Source organism: Sciurus carolinensis, chromosome 16 (genome assembly GCF_902686445.1).
Source record: "Sciurus carolinensis chromosome 16, mSciCar1.2, whole genome shotgun sequence".
In the NCBI taxonomy this organism is placed as follows: domain Eukaryota; kingdom Metazoa; phylum Chordata; class Mammalia; order Rodentia; family Sciuridae; genus Sciurus; species Sciurus carolinensis.
This window is the reverse complement of record NC_062228.1, coordinates 12,968,522-12,990,440: the sequence shown is the minus strand read 5'-3', so window position 1 is coordinate 12,990,440 and position 21,919 is coordinate 12,968,522. Positions and strand designations below refer to the sequence as shown.

General features: G+C 42.3%; 1 protein-coding gene across 4 annotated transcripts; it reads left to right on the top strand.

Moving 5' to 3' along the window:
* The first annotated feature begins 4,602 nt into the window (after nucleotides 1-4,602).
* Nucleotides 4,603-17,351, top strand: Znf23 (zinc finger protein 23). Of its 4 annotated transcripts, none has more exons than XM_047530090.1 (5): nucleotides 4,603-4,630; nucleotides 8,233-8,297; nucleotides 10,299-10,475; nucleotides 11,093-11,140; nucleotides 14,824-17,351. In XM_047530090.1, the coding sequence occupies exons 3-5, from the start codon at nucleotides 10,442-10,444 to the stop codon at nucleotides 16,623-16,625; spliced, it is 1,884 nt and encodes a 627-aa protein (XP_047386046.1). In that variant the 5' UTR covers nucleotides 4,603-4,630; nucleotides 8,233-8,297; nucleotides 10,299-10,441; the 3' UTR covers nucleotides 16,626-17,351. The 4 variants fall into 4 exon arrangements, with proteins under 4 accessions (XP_047386046.1, XP_047386045.1, XP_047386044.1 ...); XM_047530089.1 differs by having other exon boundaries at nucleotides 4,608-4,630; nucleotides 10,349-10,475; nucleotides 14,827-17,351; XM_047530088.1 differs by having other exon boundaries at nucleotides 4,608-4,630; nucleotides 10,349-10,475.
* The last annotated feature ends 4,568 nt before the right edge of the window (nucleotides 17,352-21,919 follow it).

Here is a 21,919-nt window from a genome sequence, read left to right as displayed (position 1 = left end):
ATGTGTTTTTAAAAACATGAGATGTATCATGACATGCTTTGCCTTAAAACATTTCAGTGGCTTCCCATTGCACTTAGAATAGATTCTCAACTGGAATTTTTCAGCTAGATCCAGAGGAATGAGAGTTATGGCCACTCAATAACATGTCCTGCAAAGCTCTGTATGATATCACAACGTACCACTTCCTCCCTCTACCCATAACATGTACCCACTCCTGGGCCTACACACAGTATTCCTCCTACCTTGGAATGCTGTCCCTTTGATTATTTCCCTAGATATCTCATTCTTATCTTCAATACATCAGCCTATAGCCATTTGCTCAGGCAGGCCTTCTCTTACCTTCATGTTAAGAAGAGTGTTCCTGTCATACTTTCTCCCAGACACCTTACTCTTTATCCTTATCACATGAATAAAAGCTTACAGTGATGTATTTTTTCAGTGATGTATTTATGTTCTACAAAGATTGTAACCTTTAAGCTTTGTTTTCCCTCCTTAAATGGATGTAATTATACCTTCTGTACCTTCTTCAAGATGATGTGAATAAAATGTTACATAATAAACATGAAAGTGTCTGATAATTAGTAAAGTGAAACTCAGATGAGAGATATTTTCGTGGTTAAAAACACCTGAATAGGAGATAACTCAGGAAGTTTAGAGCAGCTGATTAAGCAATCAGAACATATGACGTTTCCAATTGTATTACACTCTTAACATGTTTAACTACATTGAGGTAACTTATTGTTACCAACAAGAACTGCATCTCGTGCCTGTCTTTTTAATGTTTCAAAGTCAAAAAACTCATGTTTATGGAAATCTCTTAAGGTGTAAGAAAACTTTTCACGAGAGTCTCCCATGACCATTTGCATCCAAGATAATTCTCACTTTGTAATGCTCTGGATTTTGAGCCAGGGTGATAGGCAGAGAGAAGGATGAACTGGTGTATTAGTGGTTTGTGCCAGGTTCTGGCCAATTGAGTTCAAAGAAGACACGGGATGCGAGAATTGTGTTGTCAGGCAACCAGCAGCAGCTTGGAGAACAAGGGTGCTGTTAGGTGTAGTTAGTACCTTGGACAGCACCACAGTCATACCATCTCTTCCACTGTTACCGTCTTTCAGAAACAAACAGTGGACAGCCTTTGCCCCCTCTGACAAAAAGCTTCTGAACCTGGTTATTGTTAGTAAGTTTCTGCGAAGTTAGGCAAACGAATTTAACATCAATTTAGCAACTACTGAATCCCGGGCCCATAATTATGTACTTTAAATGAAACCATCTGCCAGGCATGGTGCACATGCTTGTAATTCCAGTAGTTTGGGAGGCTGAGGCAGGAGGATTGCAAGTTCAAAGCCATTCGGCAACTTAGTAAGGCCCTAAGCAATTCAGCAAGACCCTATCTCAAAAATTAAAAATAAGAAGAGGGCTGTGGATGTTGCTCAGTGGTTAAGTGCACTTGGGTTCAATCCCCAATACCAAAAATTTATCTATCTATCTATCTATCTATCTATCTATCTATCTATGTCTATCTATGCAGTACTTACAACTTTGCACTATTGCCTCGTTTTTCAGGTGCACAAATGGAGTTTCAGGAAGGATAAGTGTTGCTCAAAGTCTGTCAGTTAGTAACCGAAGAATCCAGGACTTGCCAGTCCTGCACATTTAAAAATTTTTCTTATTTAAATTTTTATTTTTACAGACTGCATTTCGATTCATTCTACACAAATGGGGTACAACTTTTCATTTCTGTGGTTGTACACAATGTAGATCCACACCATTCATGTAATCATACCTATACATAGGGTAATACTGTCTGTCTCACTCTACTATCTTTCCTTTCTCCCACCCCCTCCCACCCCATTTTCCTCTACACCATTCAAAGTTCCTCCATTCTTCTCTTCTCACCCTCCTGCCATCCCCTCTTGTTTGCACCTTTTTAAAAAAACTTCCTTTCCTTTATATTTCTTTTGGTAAAGTTTCTATTGCTATGTCTTCACATTCACTAATCTTTTTATATTGCAGTGTCTCATATGTTCTTAATCCCACCTAGCATATTTTTCATTGCATGCTAGCTTTTAATTTTTATAAACTTTATTTAGACCTTTTAAATATTTTCCATGTCTCCTCTTATATTTTGAACATATGAAATGCAGTTATAATAATTTTAAGCACCATTATTATCTAATTCTGTAGTGACTATTTCAGAATCTACCAGGATTCATTTTTAATTTAATTTTTTAATTATGAGTCGCTGGTCTGAGTAGGTAATATTAATTTGAACTCTGTACTCAGTGACACAGACTATGATTATGAACTCTTAGAGGACATTTACATGACAACTCCAAGGCTTAAGCAAGGACCACAAGTTTCTTTTTTATGTTTCTTTGATCATGAGAAGATTTTCTTCTAATTTACCCTTTTATGAGTCCAGGCATCTGGATGGTTGTGTGTCTGTGAGGAGCCTCAACTACTCCTTCTTGCTTCATGCACGCCATGCAGATGTTATAAGTCAGCTTCTTCAGAGAGCAAAACTTAGAAGTCTTTACCACCCACATCAGCTGATTTTAGTTTCTTTTTCATTTTTGGCTATACTCCCCTGTGAGCTAAGTATTTAAAATAATGTATATTATCACTTATACTATAAGCTAATTTATATCATTCCTACATTTTATTCATACCTTATAAACACCTAACATTTTTTCTAGACACACTTTAGAATCATTTTCATAAGTTCTAAAACAAATACTGTTAGGATTTTTTTAATATAACATTGAACTTATATAATAAACCAAGAACTACACCCTTCCTATTGAAAAATTACCATGACTTTCCATTTTTTATTTAAAATTGTCTTCAGATGTGTCTTAAATATTAATTATTAAAATTACTCTCATATAGCTTTGGTTGCTTTGTAAATTAGAACTTGCCTGCCCTAGTATATTTCTCCACATAGTAGATGAATGATTTCCACATAGTAGATTCAAATGATCCTTTATTAATAAGTAAGAAATTTTTTCTTAATATTGAAACTTTGAACTCCTGGAATGCACTCCAATCAAACTTACTACTTTGCCACAATTTTCAAGAGGAGAAGCAAACATAACTATCTTTACTTGGTCATATTAAAACTAAAAGCACAGAAAAAGATTTTTAAATGTGTGAAAATTATCAGTTTTTGCTAGTGGTTGGGAAAGAAGGGTTTTCTGGAGGCCTTGGAACTGTGGGGACAAAAGGTATAAGAGAAGGAAGACTCAGAACTGAGCAGGAGAGAGCTGAACATGGCTGCAAGCCCAGCAAAGAGTGGACTTCCAGAATGCTCCAAGCATGAAAACCAGCTTAGATTTTAAAAGAAATTAAAGATGGCAATTTTTTTATTTCTTTATTTTGTTTATTTTTTATGTGGTACTGAGATTGAGCCCAGTGCCTCACATGTGCTTGGCAAGTGCTCTACTACTGAGCTACAAACCCTGCCCTCCTGCTTAGGTTTTCAACAGTTAGGTTGTGTGCTTTTCCATCATTCCTCACTCCTGTGGTATTAGTTAGGATATGAATATTGGGAATTAATTTGAAGGACTCAAGTAAATGTGTTTTAAATCTGATGAAAGTTTCTCTTTTGTATATTATCATCTGAAGTTAAGTAGTCGGGCCAATATAGCAGCTCTGTCATTCTTAGGGGCCATGCCCTCATCCTCCTGGTCCGTGGAGCTACCAGAGAAGCAAATAGTAAATCATCGTCAACCAACTGATAAAAATGTGCCAAGTACTGAGAAGTACAAGGTGCTGTCATGGCATGTAGTGGGCAGCCTACCTTATTCTGGATGGTCAGGGAAGGCTTGTTTTCCATGGGAGGTGAGCTGACACTTCCAGTAGCAGTCAAGAGGGAGGGTAAGAACAGGAAGGTATTCTAGTTTTAGAGAACAGCAGGGTTTAGCAAGTGGGGCAAAAGTTGAGAGAAGGGAGGGCATAGGGATGATGAAAATGCTGGGAAGGTGAGAGGGGGCCAACCACCGCCATCCAGTGCTACAGCACTGGCGGATCAGAACTGGAAGAAAGGCCTACACTATCAGGGTTGGTAGAGGGAATTTTAAGGGTGGTTCGGTCCAGAGGATTTTACTACTGTCCCACCTCCCCCAAGACTTACTTTATAATTCCATGGGGGACGTATTTTGTTACATTTGGGGAGGTTGGGGAGGTGACTGCTAGCATTGTGTACGGAAGCCAGGAGTGCCAAAATTATGCAATGCATAGGGCAATTTTGCCTATTGAAAAAATTATCAGAATTTCAAATGTCTTGCTGGACATTCACATAGGTGAAAATCTACATATGACAGCATGTAATTCACTGTCCAGTCCATCTGGTTACACCTGAAGCTTTACTACGACACAGATCCTTGACGCCTCTCTCAGGACCTGATTCTTGTCTTCCCCGGCCCCTCAATGGGTGAACTACTCTCGTGGGTCAGACTCGAGACGACCGGGTTCGGGAAAAGGCCAAGGCCGGCGCCGCACAGACCCGGCTTCAGCCACAGGAGGCGGGGCGAAAGCACCACCGAGAGGTAGAGCCGGGCAGCACCTAGAGAGGCTCGGGCGCTCGGAGTGACGCACTTCCGGTCGCGCCGCGGAGCAAGCCGCTGTGGAGGTGAGCGTGGGTCCCGAGGTGCGGTGAGCGGTGCCCTGGTCCAAGACTCTGGGCGCTTGTGGGTGCCCTTCCACTATGGGTGGAATTGGGTTCCCCGCAGTCAGCAGGGCCCTGTAGGCCGATCCTGGGAGAGGGAGCAGAATGGAGGCCAGGGGTTCTCTTCCTCCTCGACTCCTGTTTTGGAGTTGGTGGCCAAATATGTACCGTCCGGGGAAAGGAGAAGCCAGTGTTTCTGCCACGGCCACCAGGCCCCAAGCATTAGCGCTTGATCTGTTCGGGAAGACGTGTGGGTGCATCCAGCGGGTGGAATACCTGGGGGGCGAAGCGGCCGGAGGTGATATCACAAGCCTTGACATGAGGAGGTCGTGCAGGGACTTTTGCGTCTGTGCGTTTCAAATTTGGACTGCATGCACCCCGGCTCCTGACATGGGGTCAGGAATTAGGCCGAGAGGGAACATAGAAAAAACAGAACCTCTCCCAGCCACCCGGGAGCAGAAGCAGTCTTTTGGAGGGCAGTCTCCTAGAGCCATGTCAGTTCCCAAAGGTAACACGGCGCTACTTCTTTTGGGCTGTGGAGTAACAATGACCTGGGCATGACTTCTACAGTATAATTACGAATTTGGTCAGTTCTAGAATACAAAGAAAATAGTTATAGAATTACTAATCCATACCCCCAGAGAAAACCAATTTACTTCTTAGAGCACAGTATTTGAATACAGCCGTTTTTGTCTTTATCCTTATAGTATTTAGTCAAAATACTGTTTTCCAGAGTTGCTTAGCTCTTGTCTTTCCCACCCCTTCACCGTGGTTATGTTACTCGGTTGTACAGTTAGGCCCATTTGCTGTTGTTTGCATTGCATTTTGGGACCTCACCTTCACTCCTTTCTGATTGGTGTGTGTGTGTGTTTAAGAATATCTTTACATACTAGCATATATAATAGCAGAACGAGCACATATGGACACACCACCCGATTAAGAAAGAACAGTGCCTGTACTGCTGCATCTATCAGTGTGCTTCTCACCCACCTTCCAGCCTCCCACCTCAGAGGTTACACCTATCTTGAATTTTGTGTTATCATAATACACAAATGTCATAATACATAGCCTATTTTTAAAAATTTATCACACATGTCTTTTTGGGTTTTTTTGCAAGCTTTATATAAAAGGCACCATAGTATCTATAGTCATCTGATACTTGCATAAGTCAATATTATGTTCCTAAATACATTCATGTTATGTGTAGCTGCTGGGTAATCTTCCATTGTGAAAATGATATGAAAACTTGTTGATGTGTCAATGGACATGTGGGTTCTTTCCAGGTTTTTGTTACTAAAGTAGTGCCTACTGTGAATACCGTTGTACATATCTCTTACATATAAGTGCCTATAGGGCATAAGTTTTTAAAATAAGGCATGAATGTTGGAATTTTTCACATACCTTTGTAATGGACTGTATGTTTATCTTTCTTTGGCTTATTAATGTAGGAAAGAAATGATAGAGTTGACTTATTAGATTCAAATGTAGTTATGTATTATTCCATTATACGGTAAGTTTTCCTTTTAAAATAAATCTAGAATTTATGAACTGAGGAAAAAATAAGCAATACTATCGTTAGGTCAGAGACAAAAGAGTTGCTGAATGGCTATATAATAATAATTAAAATGGGGAATTTTAAAATCTTTGGAATGTGGCTAATAGTCCAGAGGAAAATTTAGACCTTACTTGCCAAATAAGAAAGAATGAAAATAATGAATAAATCATGGAACCTCAGGAAGGTAGGGGAAAAAAGACTTTCATAGTCTAGCTTCTTCCAAAAGCAGAACATGGGACAAAGGTTTGTGTAGGAATTTATTTAGGAATTTATTCAGCAATATCGTCAGAGGGACAGAGTAGAACAATGGGAGTAAACAGAAGGGAAAGCCTGTTAAGAGAAAAACTTGAGGTGCGGTGGCACACCTGTAATCCCAACAACTTGAAGACTGAGATAGGAGAATCACAAGTTTGAGACCAGCTTTAGCAAGTTAGTGAGACACTGTCTCAAAATGAAAAATGAAAAGGGATGGACATGTAGTTCAGTTAAAAGCACCCTTGGGTTCAGTAGGATAAAAATAAATAAAAGAAAAACTTTAGATAAATTTAAGAAAGTCCACTTATAATTGATAACTAGATCTACCCTAGAACTAGGGCAGGTTCAGGAATATTCTGGGGTCTTCATTTGACTAGGTAGCACTTACAAACAAAAAAGGGAAGTGCCTTACAGAAATCAGAAGTTCAGTTGGTTAATACCTGGTGTTTGCCTTATTTGAACCTGGCTTGATTGAAGCCCAGCCACTGATTGGCTAAGACTTAGCTATAACCAGGTATGGTTGTGCATGACTGTAATCCCAGTGACTCCTAAAGCTGAGGCAGGCAGATTGCAAGTTCAAGTCTGGCTTCAACAATTTAATCAGGCTCTAAGGAACTTGGTGAGACCCTGTCACAAAATAAAAAAAGTGCTGGGGATGTGGCTCAATGGTTAAACACCCCTGGTTTCAATCCCTGGTACTTAAACTAAAAGGACCTAGCTATTTATTACAAAGGCAAATTTGTAAGTTATGTAGGATTTTCAGTTTATGTTCTAAGTTAGTTTGCAACTTTATACACACAAGGACTCAAGTATGTGAATAGGGGGCTTTCTTTAGCCAAATTAGTTGAACATACCAACACAAGGATGCATCGTCAAAGTCAGCTCTTCACAGGCTGTCTTGCAGGAGCTCTGTCTTTGAGGAGCCTCAGGTAGCTCTTCAGGTGTTATGTCCCCTGTACTTCCAGACCCAACAGGTGTCCCATAGTGGCATCAGAGGACCTCAGGGCAGGAACCAGGTTAAATGGTATAGGTCCTTTCAGAGCCATTGGTAGGTTGCAACTTCACAAAGGTGGTCAGTGTTTCCATGGAACTTCAGAAGTCCATGATTTGATGTCTTTGCAGTAAGAATGCTGGACAGTGTGAGGAGGCAGTCTGGTACCTCACTTCAGCCCAGCTCCCTCAAGGAATCCTGGGCTATGTATGTGGGAGGCTAACTGCCGAGACCTCTGTGGAAGCATTATGATTTTGGAGGACCCTTGGATCTCTCAGGGAACAGGCAGGATATTGGGGAACAGCTGTCTCTTCTCCAGGTGCCTTCGTGGAGCCTGACTTCTTAGGCCTATGTGCTGGGGCTGTAGCCCAGTCATCTTTGATTCTCTTCCAGTGTAATCAAGATGATGTTTGTTTAGAGAAAGAGAAATGAGTCAAAGATCATGGTAATGTTCTGTCTTGAACTGAATTGTTGATAGATGAATCTTTGCTTTATTATTCATTGAGACTGCATGCATTTTATATACACTCTTCTGTATGCTATTTATCAGAATTGTAAAATTCTAGGGTTCCTGGAAGTGAGCATTATTGTCCTAGCTGGGAGGAGTCCTGGGCTCTGAGCCAGTGAGCAGATCATTCCCTTTTTCCTGGGCAGCTCCTGGTCCTGCTCCTTGTATGCTGGCTGCCTGTGCTCCAGATCATCTCTGAAGGACTGTGTTGATCCGAGTGGATGGTGACTTCTCACATTTTCTCTGTTTCTCCTCAGCTGCAGCCCTTCTCTGAGAGAGACACCAGGTGATGGCAGCCATGCTCCTGACAGCCTGGCCCCAGGTGAGCTGTGGGTTCTTCAGCTCTTCCTCTGGCAGTTTCAGATTGAGGAGAACTGAGAAGGCATGAAAACTGCTTCTACCTGTTAGATGGGAACTTCTGGGAGAGGTGACGTGGAGGTGGGGCAGCTGAGACTGGACTGATGACCAGTGGAGGCAACAGGGAAGTCCATAAGGCATAGTGTGGTTCTTTGCACACCAAGGGTCCCTGCTTCTCCACCGCAGCATCCCTAGCAGGGGCGTCTGGGTGAGTGGGGCTGAAAGCTGCACATGTGGGGTGCTCTGTGCACAGATATGAATGGAGATTGCACAGATCTGGGATTTTCAATGCAGAGGAGTCAAGGGAAAGGAGGAGCAGGACAAGATCAATGAGAAGGATGCTGTGCCTTTAATTAGGGAGAAGGGAGAAGATGATGGGGAGTGGGATAGAGGGAGGGGAAAGACAGTGTCTTGTGGAACAGAGGGTCCCCTTATGTCCTTGTGAAACTTTCAGGGCTTGCATACAGTGGTTCAGACTTAAGTTCTCTGATAACAGCTCTTGATTTTCTCCCTGCAAAAACAGTAAACCTGCAAACCAAATTTCCCAAACACTTTCAGGGACTTTGTAGATTCCCTGAAGCTTATCCATGGACTTCTGTAGATTCCAGGTTGGGAATGATCATAGTCCCAATAACATGGTTTGAAGCTTACTGTGTTGCAAACTCCAAATTGTACCCCTTGCATGAATCATTAAGCCCTGACATCCACATCCTGTGCTAGGTGCTGTGTTGTACTCACTCTACCAAAAAGAAATGGAGGCAAAGGGGAGTGATGTGCCAAAGGTCACTGAGTTATTGTGTGATTTGAAACTGTCCAGCCACATGAAAGCTGTGGAACCAGTCATGTTAACTTGATCAGATTTGCGATAGCCGTGTATGGAATAATTTTCAGGGGAGATTCAAAAGCAAGGTGACCATTCCAGAACAAATTCTACTGACCCAGGGGATATGGGCTTTACCAAGGAAAGTTGTTTAAGAGGAGAGACCCTCTTAAATAGTAATGCTAGAGACATAAAAGTCTTTAGGATGTAGAAAATCAGCGGACTGGAAAATGAATAGAGAAGACAGGGAGTTGAGAGTAACCCCAGGGTTCTACCTGACATTTCCTTTGTGGATGGTGCTGACACTAGGAATGAATTCAGGAGGAGGTGCCAGCTTGCTGGGGGAAAGGGTTGTGATAGTGCATAGGAGATCCTTTAATTTTGTGTAGAGAAATTACTTGACCTATTTGAGTTCACACATAGAGGACCACAGATATACGTAGAAGTTCCCATTGTTGATGGGTGGAGGTCTGCAGGATCAACAAGACAAATCCCAGCAGAGAGGGGTTGAGAGGCAGATCCCACCACCGAGTCCCCAAGGTTGTAAGAGAAGGCGTAGGTGGATGCAGGGGGAGTCAGCGAGGAACTGCAGCTTCTCAGAAGGGACCTGGGAGTGACATGCACAACTTGTGCTGACCACATAGCTTTGTGACAAAAAGAGAGACCAGAAGGGTGGCAGAGCAGCTGGCAAACAGGAATGGTGATCTTCCTTCTTTCCCGAACATTTTTGGAGAAACACTGAAGTTTTGGTAGAAGTTAGAAAGGATGGGACTTAAGTGAGGGTACCAGGAAATGCTGGGTTTTCAGTGAGACCCCTGACCCAGGCAGCACTGAGCCTCCCTGCTGGCAGCTCCAGAGAAGATGCTGCAGAGCCCCTGGCTAGGGAGTAGGTCAGGTGGCAGATGAGATGGAAGCTAAAACTGTTCTAAAGAGCAGAGTTACTTTGGGGGAATTTGCTAATGGGAAACTTTTTCTTCTAGCCTAGCTTTTGGTATCTTTTATAAGCATAAAAAATGGCATGAGAGAAGTTGGGTAGTCCATGGTTTGCTTTCCTGGTGCTTTTTTCAAATCTTCTTTGTTATTAATAGTGTATTCTTCACAAGCTCCCTCCCCAAGCCCTTATACTGCCCTCTGCCCCTCACTTAGGGCCTGAGCCATGGAATTGGCCCTAGGGCAGCAGGAACCTGTTGTTTCAGAAGTCGGTGACCTTTGAGGATGTGGCTGTGTACTTCACCCAGACGGAATGGGATGGCCTGTCTCCTGCACAGAGGGCCCTGTACAGGGATGTGATGCTGGAGAATTATGGGAATGTGGCCTCCCTGGGTAAGGCCTCTCTCCCTTGGACTCAGACTCTGCCACTTGGGGATTCCTGGCTCCCTTCTCCATGACAGGTTGCAGGTGGGGCTCCTACCTGGTAGTCTTTTACTGAGTGGGCACCCCAGGGCTATTCCTAGTCTCCTCCATGTAGGGATTGCTGGGAAGAGCAAACCTCAAGCTCTTTTTGGATCAACATTGAATTTTACTGATGTTGTATACATTTAGATTCACCCTATGGAAGCTGTGTTTTGGACACAGCAAAAAAATAGTTACTTCCTGTTCCAAGGTGGCATCTTCAGGTTTCCCCTCATCTTACTTACTTTGAATCTTTTTAAGGTTCTCAGTGTGCTCTGAATATTTCAGTCCATGGCCAAAAAGTGGTAACCCTTTGGTCAGAGTCTCCTAGTTTGCTCTGCCTGAGGTCTGGGCCAACAGTCTGGGCCTTTCCCGAGTCTTCCCATATCCCTTCCAAAGTTCTGGCCCTTCTCATCCCCCTCCCCTCACATCCCCCACCTTTCCCAGAGCTCTTACCCTCCTCATTGCAGAGGCAATGTGAGAAGAGGTTTAGGAACTCATGTATGGGAAATAATTCATGTCACTCCTGTTTCCTTATCTCAAACCAGGGTTTCCGCTTCTCAAACCTGCTATGATCTCTCGATTGGAAGGAGGAGGTAAGTTGGTGGGCCCTTCTTCACTGACCACTGAAACTGGAGCAGGCCTCAGGACCTCTGGATTGATAAGGGAGGCACATGTTACCCAGCAACATGTAAATATGCTGCATTTATTGGCCAGACCTATAGAGTAAAGTTTAAATAGTTTTGATTTTTTGTTTTGTCTTGTTTTGCTTGAGTGCTGAGGATTGAATCCAGGGTTTTAGAAATAAATTTTATTTTCACAAATTTCCATATCTAATTCTAACAGCAGATATTTTTTTCAAGTGCCTTGTTTTCTTATCAGTCCTAGTTTTGTAATCCCATCTTTTGCAGACAAAATTAATTAATTTTGAGAGTCCTTGCCATTAAGTATTATCTACTTAATGTGGAGGGTATAAAATTACCATGTTTCACACAGAAAGGTAGAAGCTGCCAGAAGCTTGGTCTTTAGAGTAGGCTTCCCCAAGGTCCCATCCCCATTGTGCTGTTTCCTCGTTGTGTGACTTTGAGTAGATCAGTTATTTGAGATCTCTGATATTCACTGATCTCATCTCTGAAAGGAGGTAGGATTGCTAGTCTTGTGGGTTGAGGATTAAATATGATAATACATGTCAAGTGCCTAATATAGTGTACTCAATTAAATATTTTTACTTTTGGGCCTGGGGAGAGACCTATATATAAAGGAAGTGAAGAAGTTCCTTCTCAAATGTTGAAGTATAAATGAAACACTTCAGGAGTCTTAGAAATATGCCCATTGTCAGGGAGTAAGTCTTGGGCAGAGCCAAGAGTTTGCATTTCTTTTCATATTTTGAGGTCCTTAATCAAAGGTGTTTTAAAATTTTTTTTTTTTAGTTGTAGATGGACACAATACCTCTGTTTTATTTTTTTTTATGTGGTGCTGAGGATTGAACCAGTGCATCACACATGCGAGGCAAGTGCTCTACCACTGAGCTACAACCCCAACCCTCAAAGGTGTTTTTTATCTCATTCTAAAAACAACAGATGATTCTGAAATCTTTAAAATCTCTAGGCAACCCATGATTTAACTGAGAATAGAAACATTAATCTCATCCCTCATCTATTTGTGTAGGTTTATTGGGGTGAGAAATCAAACAGGTTCTAGGTAGGAGCTGTAGGGGAAGGAGAGGAGGCACAAGGTCCATGTCAGCAGAGTTGACCTTCTTTTAAAAAACTTTTCTCACAACCCCCACCCTGTGACTTCCATTTAAATCTCATGTACTGAAACTATAAATGTCCATCCTCACTGCAAGAAGAGGTGGAAAATGTAGTTTTTTTGGTGGGTATATTGCTACTTCAAAAAAATGGAATATATGCTATTAAAGATAAGGTGGAAAACATATAGACATCTGCCACATCTTAGAATTTGGAGAACAGAAGGGTACTAAGTATGGAAATATTGGCAAAGAATATAAGTGGTTGATCCATATACAAAGTTTAAATGTTAATTCATGTGAAAGTCCACCCTCAGTAGAAACCAGAGAAATACTACTTAAAATAATGAGAGATGGGTTGGGAATTTAGCTCAATGGTAGACTGCTTTCCTAGTATGTGCAGGGCCCTGGATTTGATCCCTACCATCACACACACAAAAGCAATCATCATTATCATAATGACATTTCACCTATCAGAACCTATATCACCTATTGAGAGCAATTATAAAATTATATTAAGTAATGAGAGTGCATCAAAATAGAAATAGACTTCTTAAGTGAATCCATTGTGAATTAGTAGTCTTTGTAGAGTGAAAGTTTGTACTTGGTAATCTGGCTGTACCCTAATAAATAATCAAAGCTATAGACAAAGATATATATGCACAAAAGTTTGCCATACATTTATATAGTAACAAATATTGGGGGCAGGGAATCTCAATTTTCAGTGTAAAGAGAATGGTTAAATTGAGGTACCTCTGGAGGTTGGAATAGTATTTAGCAATTCAGAAGCCAATTTTTGTAGTCTGTCTAAAGACATTGGAAAATGATCATCATGAATAAAAGAAGAGAAAGTATTCAGTTTTGAAAAAGTACGTATTTGTTTTAAAAAAATTTGAAAGGAAAATGATTAGGGAAAGAGGCACTTCAAAGTAGCAGTAGTTATTTTTAGGTGGCCATGTTTTGGTTTATTTGAATTTTCTTCTTTGTAAATTTCTGATATTACAGCTATCTCAGTCAGTTTGAGCTACTGTAGCAATACAATAGGTGGGGTGGTTTATAAACAACAAAATTTTACCTTTTTACATTTCTGGAGGCTGAAGTTTAAGATCAAGGTGCAGGCAGATTCTGTGCCTGGCAAGGGCCTGCTTCCTATTAAGGCAGCCATCTTCTCACTGTGTCCTCACATGGTAGAAGGGAAGAGAACTTTTTAGGATCTCTTTGAAAAGCACACTAATCCCATTCTTGAGAATTTTGCCAAAGGCCTCACCTTCTAATTCAGTTTTGTTGGAGGTTATGATTTTGACATGAATTTGGAGTAGGGGGAGCACATTCTGTAGCAACAGATGGGTATTATTTTTTTAATTAGGAAAAGACCAGTGTTATTTTGAAATGCTTCTAGGAAATCCAGGTCATTTGGGTTTATTGAGGGTGATTATAATAAAATATTGAGGTAGGGGCATATTACATGTGGTTTAACAGGTATGAAAGGAAAAAATAGAGGCACTATTTTTGGACCAACCTTTTGAGAAGTTTGGGAACAAATGCAGAGATCAGTAGCTCTAAAGATTATCGAAATCATAAAGGAATTTTAGGAAATAATCAATTTTAGGATTAGGGGGAAAGGTGGAAGAAAAAGCAAAATTAATTCAGTAGTATTCTGGAGGGATGGGAAGAGGTGAATCAAATAAGCCTTCAATAGCCTTTCTGAAGTAGAAGAAAAAGTTGAAGAAGGAATTTTGGAAAGCCCAGAATTTAGGTTCTAGGAAAGAAACAAAATTCTTTCCCTTTTACTTCCTTGTGCTGCTGACATGTGTCATTTCCAGTGTTGCCACATATTGCTGGATTCCTTTTCTTTCCAAAGCATTTTCTTCTTTTATTAATAAGGAACTTGGTGTCATAGGGATGACTAAGAAAAAATTGCAGAGTGTAGAAAAGCATAGTGTGATGGGAAAAAAATGCTGATCTGGTGAACAAGTTCTATAGTTACTTCTGGTGCTGTCAGTTTTAACCTTCATGTTATTGATCATGGCCTTTTCTTAGGCAGAGTGTGATTGCTGATCTTTTTATAATTATTACTTTAAAATTCATTATATTAACACATGCTTAAATCAGTATAGAAATTATATAAAGTGGGAAAAGAAAGTATTAAACTTCCTGTGCCGGTTTGCTTAGTTTTTTGTGTATTCTTCCAGAAGTAGTTTTCTAGGAATAGGCATGCTTTTTTTTTTTTTTTTTTTTTTTTTTTTTCTTTTCTTTTCTTTACATGAGTGGAATCACCTCTGTGTATTGTTTCTGGACTTATTTTTCTCACCTAACAGTATATCTTAGACTTTTCATGTCAGTGTATATGGATTTATTTAACTCTTTTACCAGCTATGTAGTATTCCAGCTTATGAGTGAACCTTAAATTCTTTGACCTAGTGTGGTGATTTTAAAAATCCTTCTGATTACTATGATCCTTTATAGCACAAGTCTTTTTTCCCCTAACATGGTTCTTGTATGACATTTTCTATTTTCTGTTTTTTATAGTAGATCTTGATATCCAGACCGGCAGTAACTTGTCTGAAGAAATGTGTGAAGAAAACGTTAGTACATTATTTGAACTTCAGAAGAACTTTTCCCAGGAAACAGGTTTTTCAGAAGCCTTTATGCTTGAGCAACAACAGAAAGTCCACTCAGTAGGAAGTATGAAAGAGGAAAACAGCAGTGTCACTGATGGAACAGTGGAAAATGAGACAGGTCCTATGGAGGAGTGTCTCTATAGTCAGAGTGCAGACTTGTTTCAATATCACACCATCTCCACTGGAGAGCAACACCCTTGTTCTACAGGACAAGAGAAAGTCTTCAGTTTTGACACAAAACTTGTTAAGCATGAAATAATTAATCCTCGAGAAAGACCTTTAAAATGTGAAGAATTAGTGGAAACTTATAAGTGTGATTCTCAACTTAATCAACAACTGGAAAGCTATACTAGGGAGAAGCCTTATCAGTGTACAGATTGTGGCAAAGCCTTCAGTGTTAATGCAAAATTAATTTGGCATCAAAGACTTCATAGTGGGGACAAACCCTTCAAATGTGTTAAGTGTGGGAAATGCTTCAGCTACAGTTCACATTATATCACACACCAAACGATCCACAGTGGAGAGAAACCCTATCAATGCAAGGTGTGCGGGAAAGCCTTCAGTGTTAATGGGAGTCTAAGTAGGCACCAGAGGATCCATTCAGGAGAGAAGCCCTATCAGTGCCAGGAGTGTGGAAATGGCTTCAGCTGTAGTTCTGCATATATCACACATCAGAGAGTCCACACTGGGGAGAAACCTTATCAGTGTAGTGACTGTGGAAAGGCTTTCAATGTTAATGCAAAATTAATTCAACATCAGAGAATTCACACTGGAGAGAAACCTTATGAATGTGGTGAGTGTGGGAAAAGCTTCAGATGCAGCTCTCAGCTTAGGCAGCATCACAGTGTCCATACTGGAGAGAAGCCCTTTCAGTGTAAAGAGTGTGGGAAAGCCTTCAATAATAATGCAAAACTCATTCAGCATCAAAGAATACACACGGGTGAGAAGCCCTATGAGTGCAATGAATGTGGAAAAGCCTTTAGTGTCAAAGGGAAGTTAATCCAGCACCAGAGAATCCACACTGGTGAGAAGCCCTATGAATGTAATGAATGTGGGAAAGCCTTCAGGTGTAACTCCCAACTTCGGCAGCATCTGAGAATCCACACTGGGGAGAAACCTTATGAGTGTAATGAGTGTGGAAAGGCCTTCAATGTCAATGCAAAACTTGTGCAGCATCAGAGAATTCACACTGGGGAGAAACCCTTTGAATGTAATGAATGTGGGAAATGCTTTTCCTCTAAAAGAAACCTACTTGATCATCATCGAATCCATACTGGAGAAAAGCCCTATCAATGTAAGGAGTGTGGAAAAGCCTTCAGCATCAATGCCAAGTTAACTAGGCATCGGCGAATACATACTGGGGAGAAACCTTTTAAATGTATGGAATGTGAGAAAGCATTCAGCTGTAGTTCTGACTATATTGTCCACCAGAGAATCCACACTGGAGAGAAACCCTTTCAGTGCAAGGAATGTGGAAAAGCCTTTCATGTTAATGCCCATCTAATTCGGCATCAGAGAAGCCACACTGGGGAGAAACCTTTCCGATGTGTGGAGTGTGGCAAAGGCTTCAGCTTTAGTTCTGACTGTATTATACACCAGACAGTTCACACTTGGAAGAAACCTTATGTGTGTAATGTGTGCGGGAAAGCCTTCAGATTTAGCTTCCAACTTAGTCAGCATCAGAGTGTCCATAGTGAAACAAATTCCTAATAGAATGATGTAAAAAACTGAAGACTGATGTTGAAATGGATTATGTGTCATTGGATTCAACCTCAGGAAAGACCCTAAAAAAGAAATGAATATAGCACACTTCTCATGGAAACATCTCGTGTTTTATTCAGTTTTTAATCATGAATTGATAGTTAAAAAGTAATATCTAAAAAATGTATAACATTGTTTTAAACTGACGAGTCAGAAAATACAATGAAAGGAAATAGCTCACTCCTAGCAGCATCAAGAAAAGTGATTTTCTAGGTATAAATAATTATTCCCCTGGACCTGTATAAAGAAAACTGTAATTATCCACTGAGGGCCACCAAAGGCCCTAAAGTAAGTGAAGAGAAACATTATTCTTGCATAGGAAAACCCACATTATAGAGATGTTCACTGTACCTAAATTAATTTATTTCTGTTTAATTATTGGCAACAAGCATGCATTACTTTGGTAAAGAGGAAAAACAATAAAGATTACTTTTAGAAAGGAAAAACGGGTAAATATTTTTATGAAATTAGAGACAGTCTTTCAAAGCTTCAAATGAAAACTAGAAGCCAGCAATAAAGAAATACTGATACACTGATCATTCAAAATTTAAAATTTCTGTAATTGTTTTAAATAATCCCAAATAAGGTTAAAAGGTAAAACAAAGTGGAAATATATTTGTAAAATTTGTGATATGAAAGTGTAATATCTAATATGTAGGGAAGTTTTTACAATAAAAAGATAAGTAACAATAAAAACCTGCAAATGACATTAGCAGGCAGCTTTTTAAAACATAAAAATCAATGTTCAAGCAAGAAAAGCTGTTTTGTCTTAGTAGTACTCTAAGGAGAGAAGATTAATACTTTTTTTGCTTGTGTGTGTGTGTGTGTGTGTGTGTGTGTATGTGTATACACGAAATATCATGCAGCCCTCAAAAATGACATTACTGTAGATGTCCTTAATATAAATATAAAGCAACAAGTTGTTATTCAGCAAAATCATATGTTCAAGGATTCCTATTTTGTAGTAACTGGTACTTCTCTGCAGACATGGCTCTTGAGGTCCTGAAGGGAGGTGTCTGCCTTGGATTCCCATTCTTATTAGTGTTTTTAAAAGTCTCTGGCTCCATGAAAATCTTGGAAGTCCCAAGGTATTCTTTTGAAGAGAATATCCCACCCCTTTAAAAAATTCTAAGCAATTAAAAGAACACTCAAGCTGTTGGGAAGTTGAGAGACGAGCAGGCCCAACGAGAAAGTGAAAAGAAAAGGCAGAAAAACTCAGATAAGACACAAGAGAACTTCCCCCATGGAAAGAAAAAACAAACAAAAAAATGAAGAACAATTATTTAGATACTTGACCTGGAAGCATCTCTGTTTCCTCAGGTTCTCATGTTTGGGTGTCCTCCAAGGCTACGTGTAGATAAGCAATTGCTGGTCAAGGAGACTTGCCATCACCCAGAAGTGCTCAAAAGTGCTCCTGCAGGCCCAGAGTTCCTTATATCCTACAAGGGTCAGATAAACGAAGAGTGAAGTAACAACGAGAAGTGAGGCGGGTGGAGAACTGAAAAGGGCATGCCCTCAGCTATAAGGAGTCGTAGTCAGCAGGAGAGCAGATGAGGTAATGCCAAACAGGAGGAATTTTCAAAAAAAAGGATTTTCAAAAATCTGAAATCTTGATTGAACACTTCTCAAAAGTCCATTTCTGGATGGTGATTTTGTGTAATTAATCTGATGTCCATTGTGTGGACACCAACTGGATGTCCTACAGTGTAAATCAGTTTGGTCACTGCCTGGAATAAAGAACCCCACAGATTAAAGACTCAGTCCCCAAGACTGCCCCTGCAGATACCAGTCTTAGGTAGGGGGTCACCAAGTTACCCACATTTCTGTATGACTGGACTACAAATTGAGGGTTCCTGTGATCCCCTGCTCATGTTCCAGAATTCCCTATTAACAGTTCACAGAACTGAGGGAAGCACCTCACTGTTAACAGTTACTATAAAGGGTACATATGAACAGCCAGATGGAGAGGTACTTAGGGCAAGGTCCGGAGCGGTCTCAAGCGCAGGAGCTTTTGTCCTCACAGATTGGGGTGCACCACTACTTGTTGGAAGCCATGCATAAATTATGGGTTTGTTTGAGCCATCATAAGGCGCGGGTGTGGTACTTTCCCGGAACTCCTGGGTAAAGTTACCTGGTTGAGAAAGCCCAGATCATTCCTGCACCCTGCCTTAGCTCACCGCCCTAGGTTAAAACGCAGCCCTCCCGCCAGGTGGGCGTAAACTGCCAAGCCTCAAACAGCTTGTTTTCCCCATTCTTATCCTGTTTTCCTCAAGAAGCCCGCCACACTGAAACTTTTTGATGTATTTACCCTTAAAGGATTGGGCCTTTTTCCCTTGTTAGTTCCAGTTCCTACCAGGGCCGAAAGACCCACCCAGGCGCCCCACTTTTAAAACTATTTTCTGTTGTCTTCTGTTCCTTATTATTTTCAGACTTTATTTTCCCAGCCGGTTCACACTTCCAAGCAGGAATCTGCTCTACTGGGGCGCTGGTAACCCCAGCAACTACTGGCACATGAACACATTGACCATGCCAGAGACAACCCATTTGGGGTTTTTATGAAGATTTCATTATGTACCTATGATTAACTAGAGACTTGGCCACTGATGAATAATTCAGTCTCTCCTTCCCATACGTCGGAAGGTGGGGCTGAAAGTCCTAACCCTTTTAAACCTGTGGTTGGCTCCTCTGGCAACCAGCTCCCGTCCTGAAGCTCCTGAGGGGAGCTAAGAGTCACCGAGTCAGCATAAACAGGTGTGATTGAAGAGAGCTCATTATGAATAACAAGATTCTTCTTTCACATCGATCACTCGGGAAATTCCAAGGGTTTTAGAAGCTCTTAAGCCAGGAATGGGAGAGAAATCCCAAACATGACCCACAGTCATAGATGTACACTTGCCCCAACAAGTACCCATGCAGGCCCTGCACACATCCAGGCCGTGGGACCTCTGGCGGAAGCAGCCTGCCCTCTCCCCGTCCTGACTCCTCTCCTCCTTTGGCCTCTGCCCTCTCAGAACCCCCTACCCCTTCTCCTGCCCACTCCTCTGTCTCCTTTTCCTTTTCTCTCTTGTTCCTTTCTTACCTGCCTCCCCTCCTGCTTAGAGAGTCTGGGTGCCCACGGGAATAAGTGAGGGCAGAGTTAGGGGGCTTTAGCAGGTGATGTGACCCCAGGAGAAGCACAGACCTGCAAATATGAGGCAGATCCAAGGGAGGACCTAACTCATTTATCCCACATCCACAGCCCTGGCCAGGCCTTCCAGGACAAACCAAACTTGACTCTAAGGGAAATCTCTGAGACCTGACAAGATTGTGCCCTGAGGAAGGCCAGGCCAGGTGCCACAGGCTGCACATCTACCCAGCAGAGCGTCGGGGCCCAGATGTGGGCTTCCAGGTAGCATGTGAGGAAGCGTGGTGCCCAGGGAGGTCCCACATGAGCAGGTGGGCCTAGGTGTGTGCATGGGGATGCTCTGAGAGGCATGGACGGAGTAGCCCTGGCCGCCTGGGTTCTGTATAGTCAGGGCCCGCAGGGGAGGAACGCAGAGCTTTCCCATCCTCTATCTACTGAAGTGTCAGTCCCCCCATGACATAGGCCCAGATATCAAACAGACCCAGGCTCTGGGGCATCGGTGGCTATGGGTGGCACTGGGCAGGTGCTGTACCCTCTCTTGCCTCATAGTCCCACCTTGCAAATTGAATCCAGCTGGCTGCCTGTGGCACCTCCAGAAGGAAACAAACCCCACTTTTGAAAAGCCTGGATGACGGGCTGTCATTATCTCTTGAATCCCAGTGAGGGGCCACAGGGCCTGACTGAGGCCCAAAGCCAGAGGTGCCTCACGCTGCTGCCCCCGTTCTTCCTCCCAGGGCCTTGTCCTGCTCTCTCCATCCCTCTCTGTTCTTCCTCTCTTCCCCAAATTTCCCTCTCATGCTTGCTGTCACCTCAGCCCTCTCTGCTGTCTCACCTCCATAGTTCTTGGGTGTCTGAGCTGTTTGAGAGCTGACACTGAGGGCCAAGGGGGCTGAGACCGCTGGGCATCCATCTTCCCTGGTCTTCCTGAGGCCCCACAAAAGACCTAAGTGGGTGACGGGTCATTTTCTCTGGTGGCTGGTGGAATGACTTGTTCTCAGTGATGCAGTGACTGGCGGGGGGTGGGCAGGGCCCTCCACATGGAGCTTGTGGAAACTCATCAGATCCAGCTCGGTATGGTCACTGACCAAGTGTGTCGGCTGTGTTGGAAGCAAGGTGTCCTTTTTCCCACCACCCTTTCTCTGTGTTCTGTGACTTTGGCACAGTGTCCTTCTGTTCCAGGGCTTCTTGGTCCATGGAACAGAAGAACATTTAGACAAGATAGAGACTAAGTTCCATTGGCTTCTGGCCTTCTGTGGTTCAGCGCCCAGCTCAGAGCCCTGGCCATTTAACCATTTTGGTTTCCAACTCAGATGGAGTTGTGGACCCTCCTGAGACATGCCCATGTGCCCATGTCCAGCAGTCTCTACCACTTTAGAGTCCCTAGCATTGAGGCTTGTCCGTGGTGCTTGGTTGAGGTCGTCTCTCCTACTCCTGCCCTGTTTGCCCATCCCCCACCTAAATGGGGTTCAGGGACCAAGCTCAGTGAGAGCTCCCCAGCCTCCGAGATGCAGCCCCATTCAAGAGAGACATTTTGTCTAATAGAGAAGTTTAGAAACATCCCCCTTGAAGGAGCCATGTGTCATTACTGTCATCAAGCCCCTTCCCTCCTGGCTCTGGACATACATCCACTTCTGTCCCCAGTTGACTGTTCATTGTCTGGAAGGCCAAGATCACTTAAAGACTGGAATTCTGTAGAATTACCCAGATTCTCCATTGTGTGCAGGACCAGGGAGGGAGGGAGGGGAGATGGGAGGAGGTGGCCCTAAACAGATCACTTCTCACCAGCACTGAGGGCCTCTCCTGCACTTCTGGCACCATGACTCACTGAAGATGCTGCCTCCTGGGGTCTTTTCCACGGCATGCTCATACAGGTGAAAATAGGGAGGTACAGGACTGAAGGGGTCCCCCAGGTGCCTGTGGGCATGGGACCAGGGGGGTACTTGGACCATAACACATTACAGGCATGTTTGTTGATTTCCACCTGTATACACTCAGGCTTTTAAGGGGACAGTAGCAAAAGAATTTTTAAGGAAAACAATCTGAAGAAAAACAAGAATGATGCCTCTCAGCACACAGGATCAGCTTGGTGAGTTACAAAATTTTGCACGTTTCATACTGT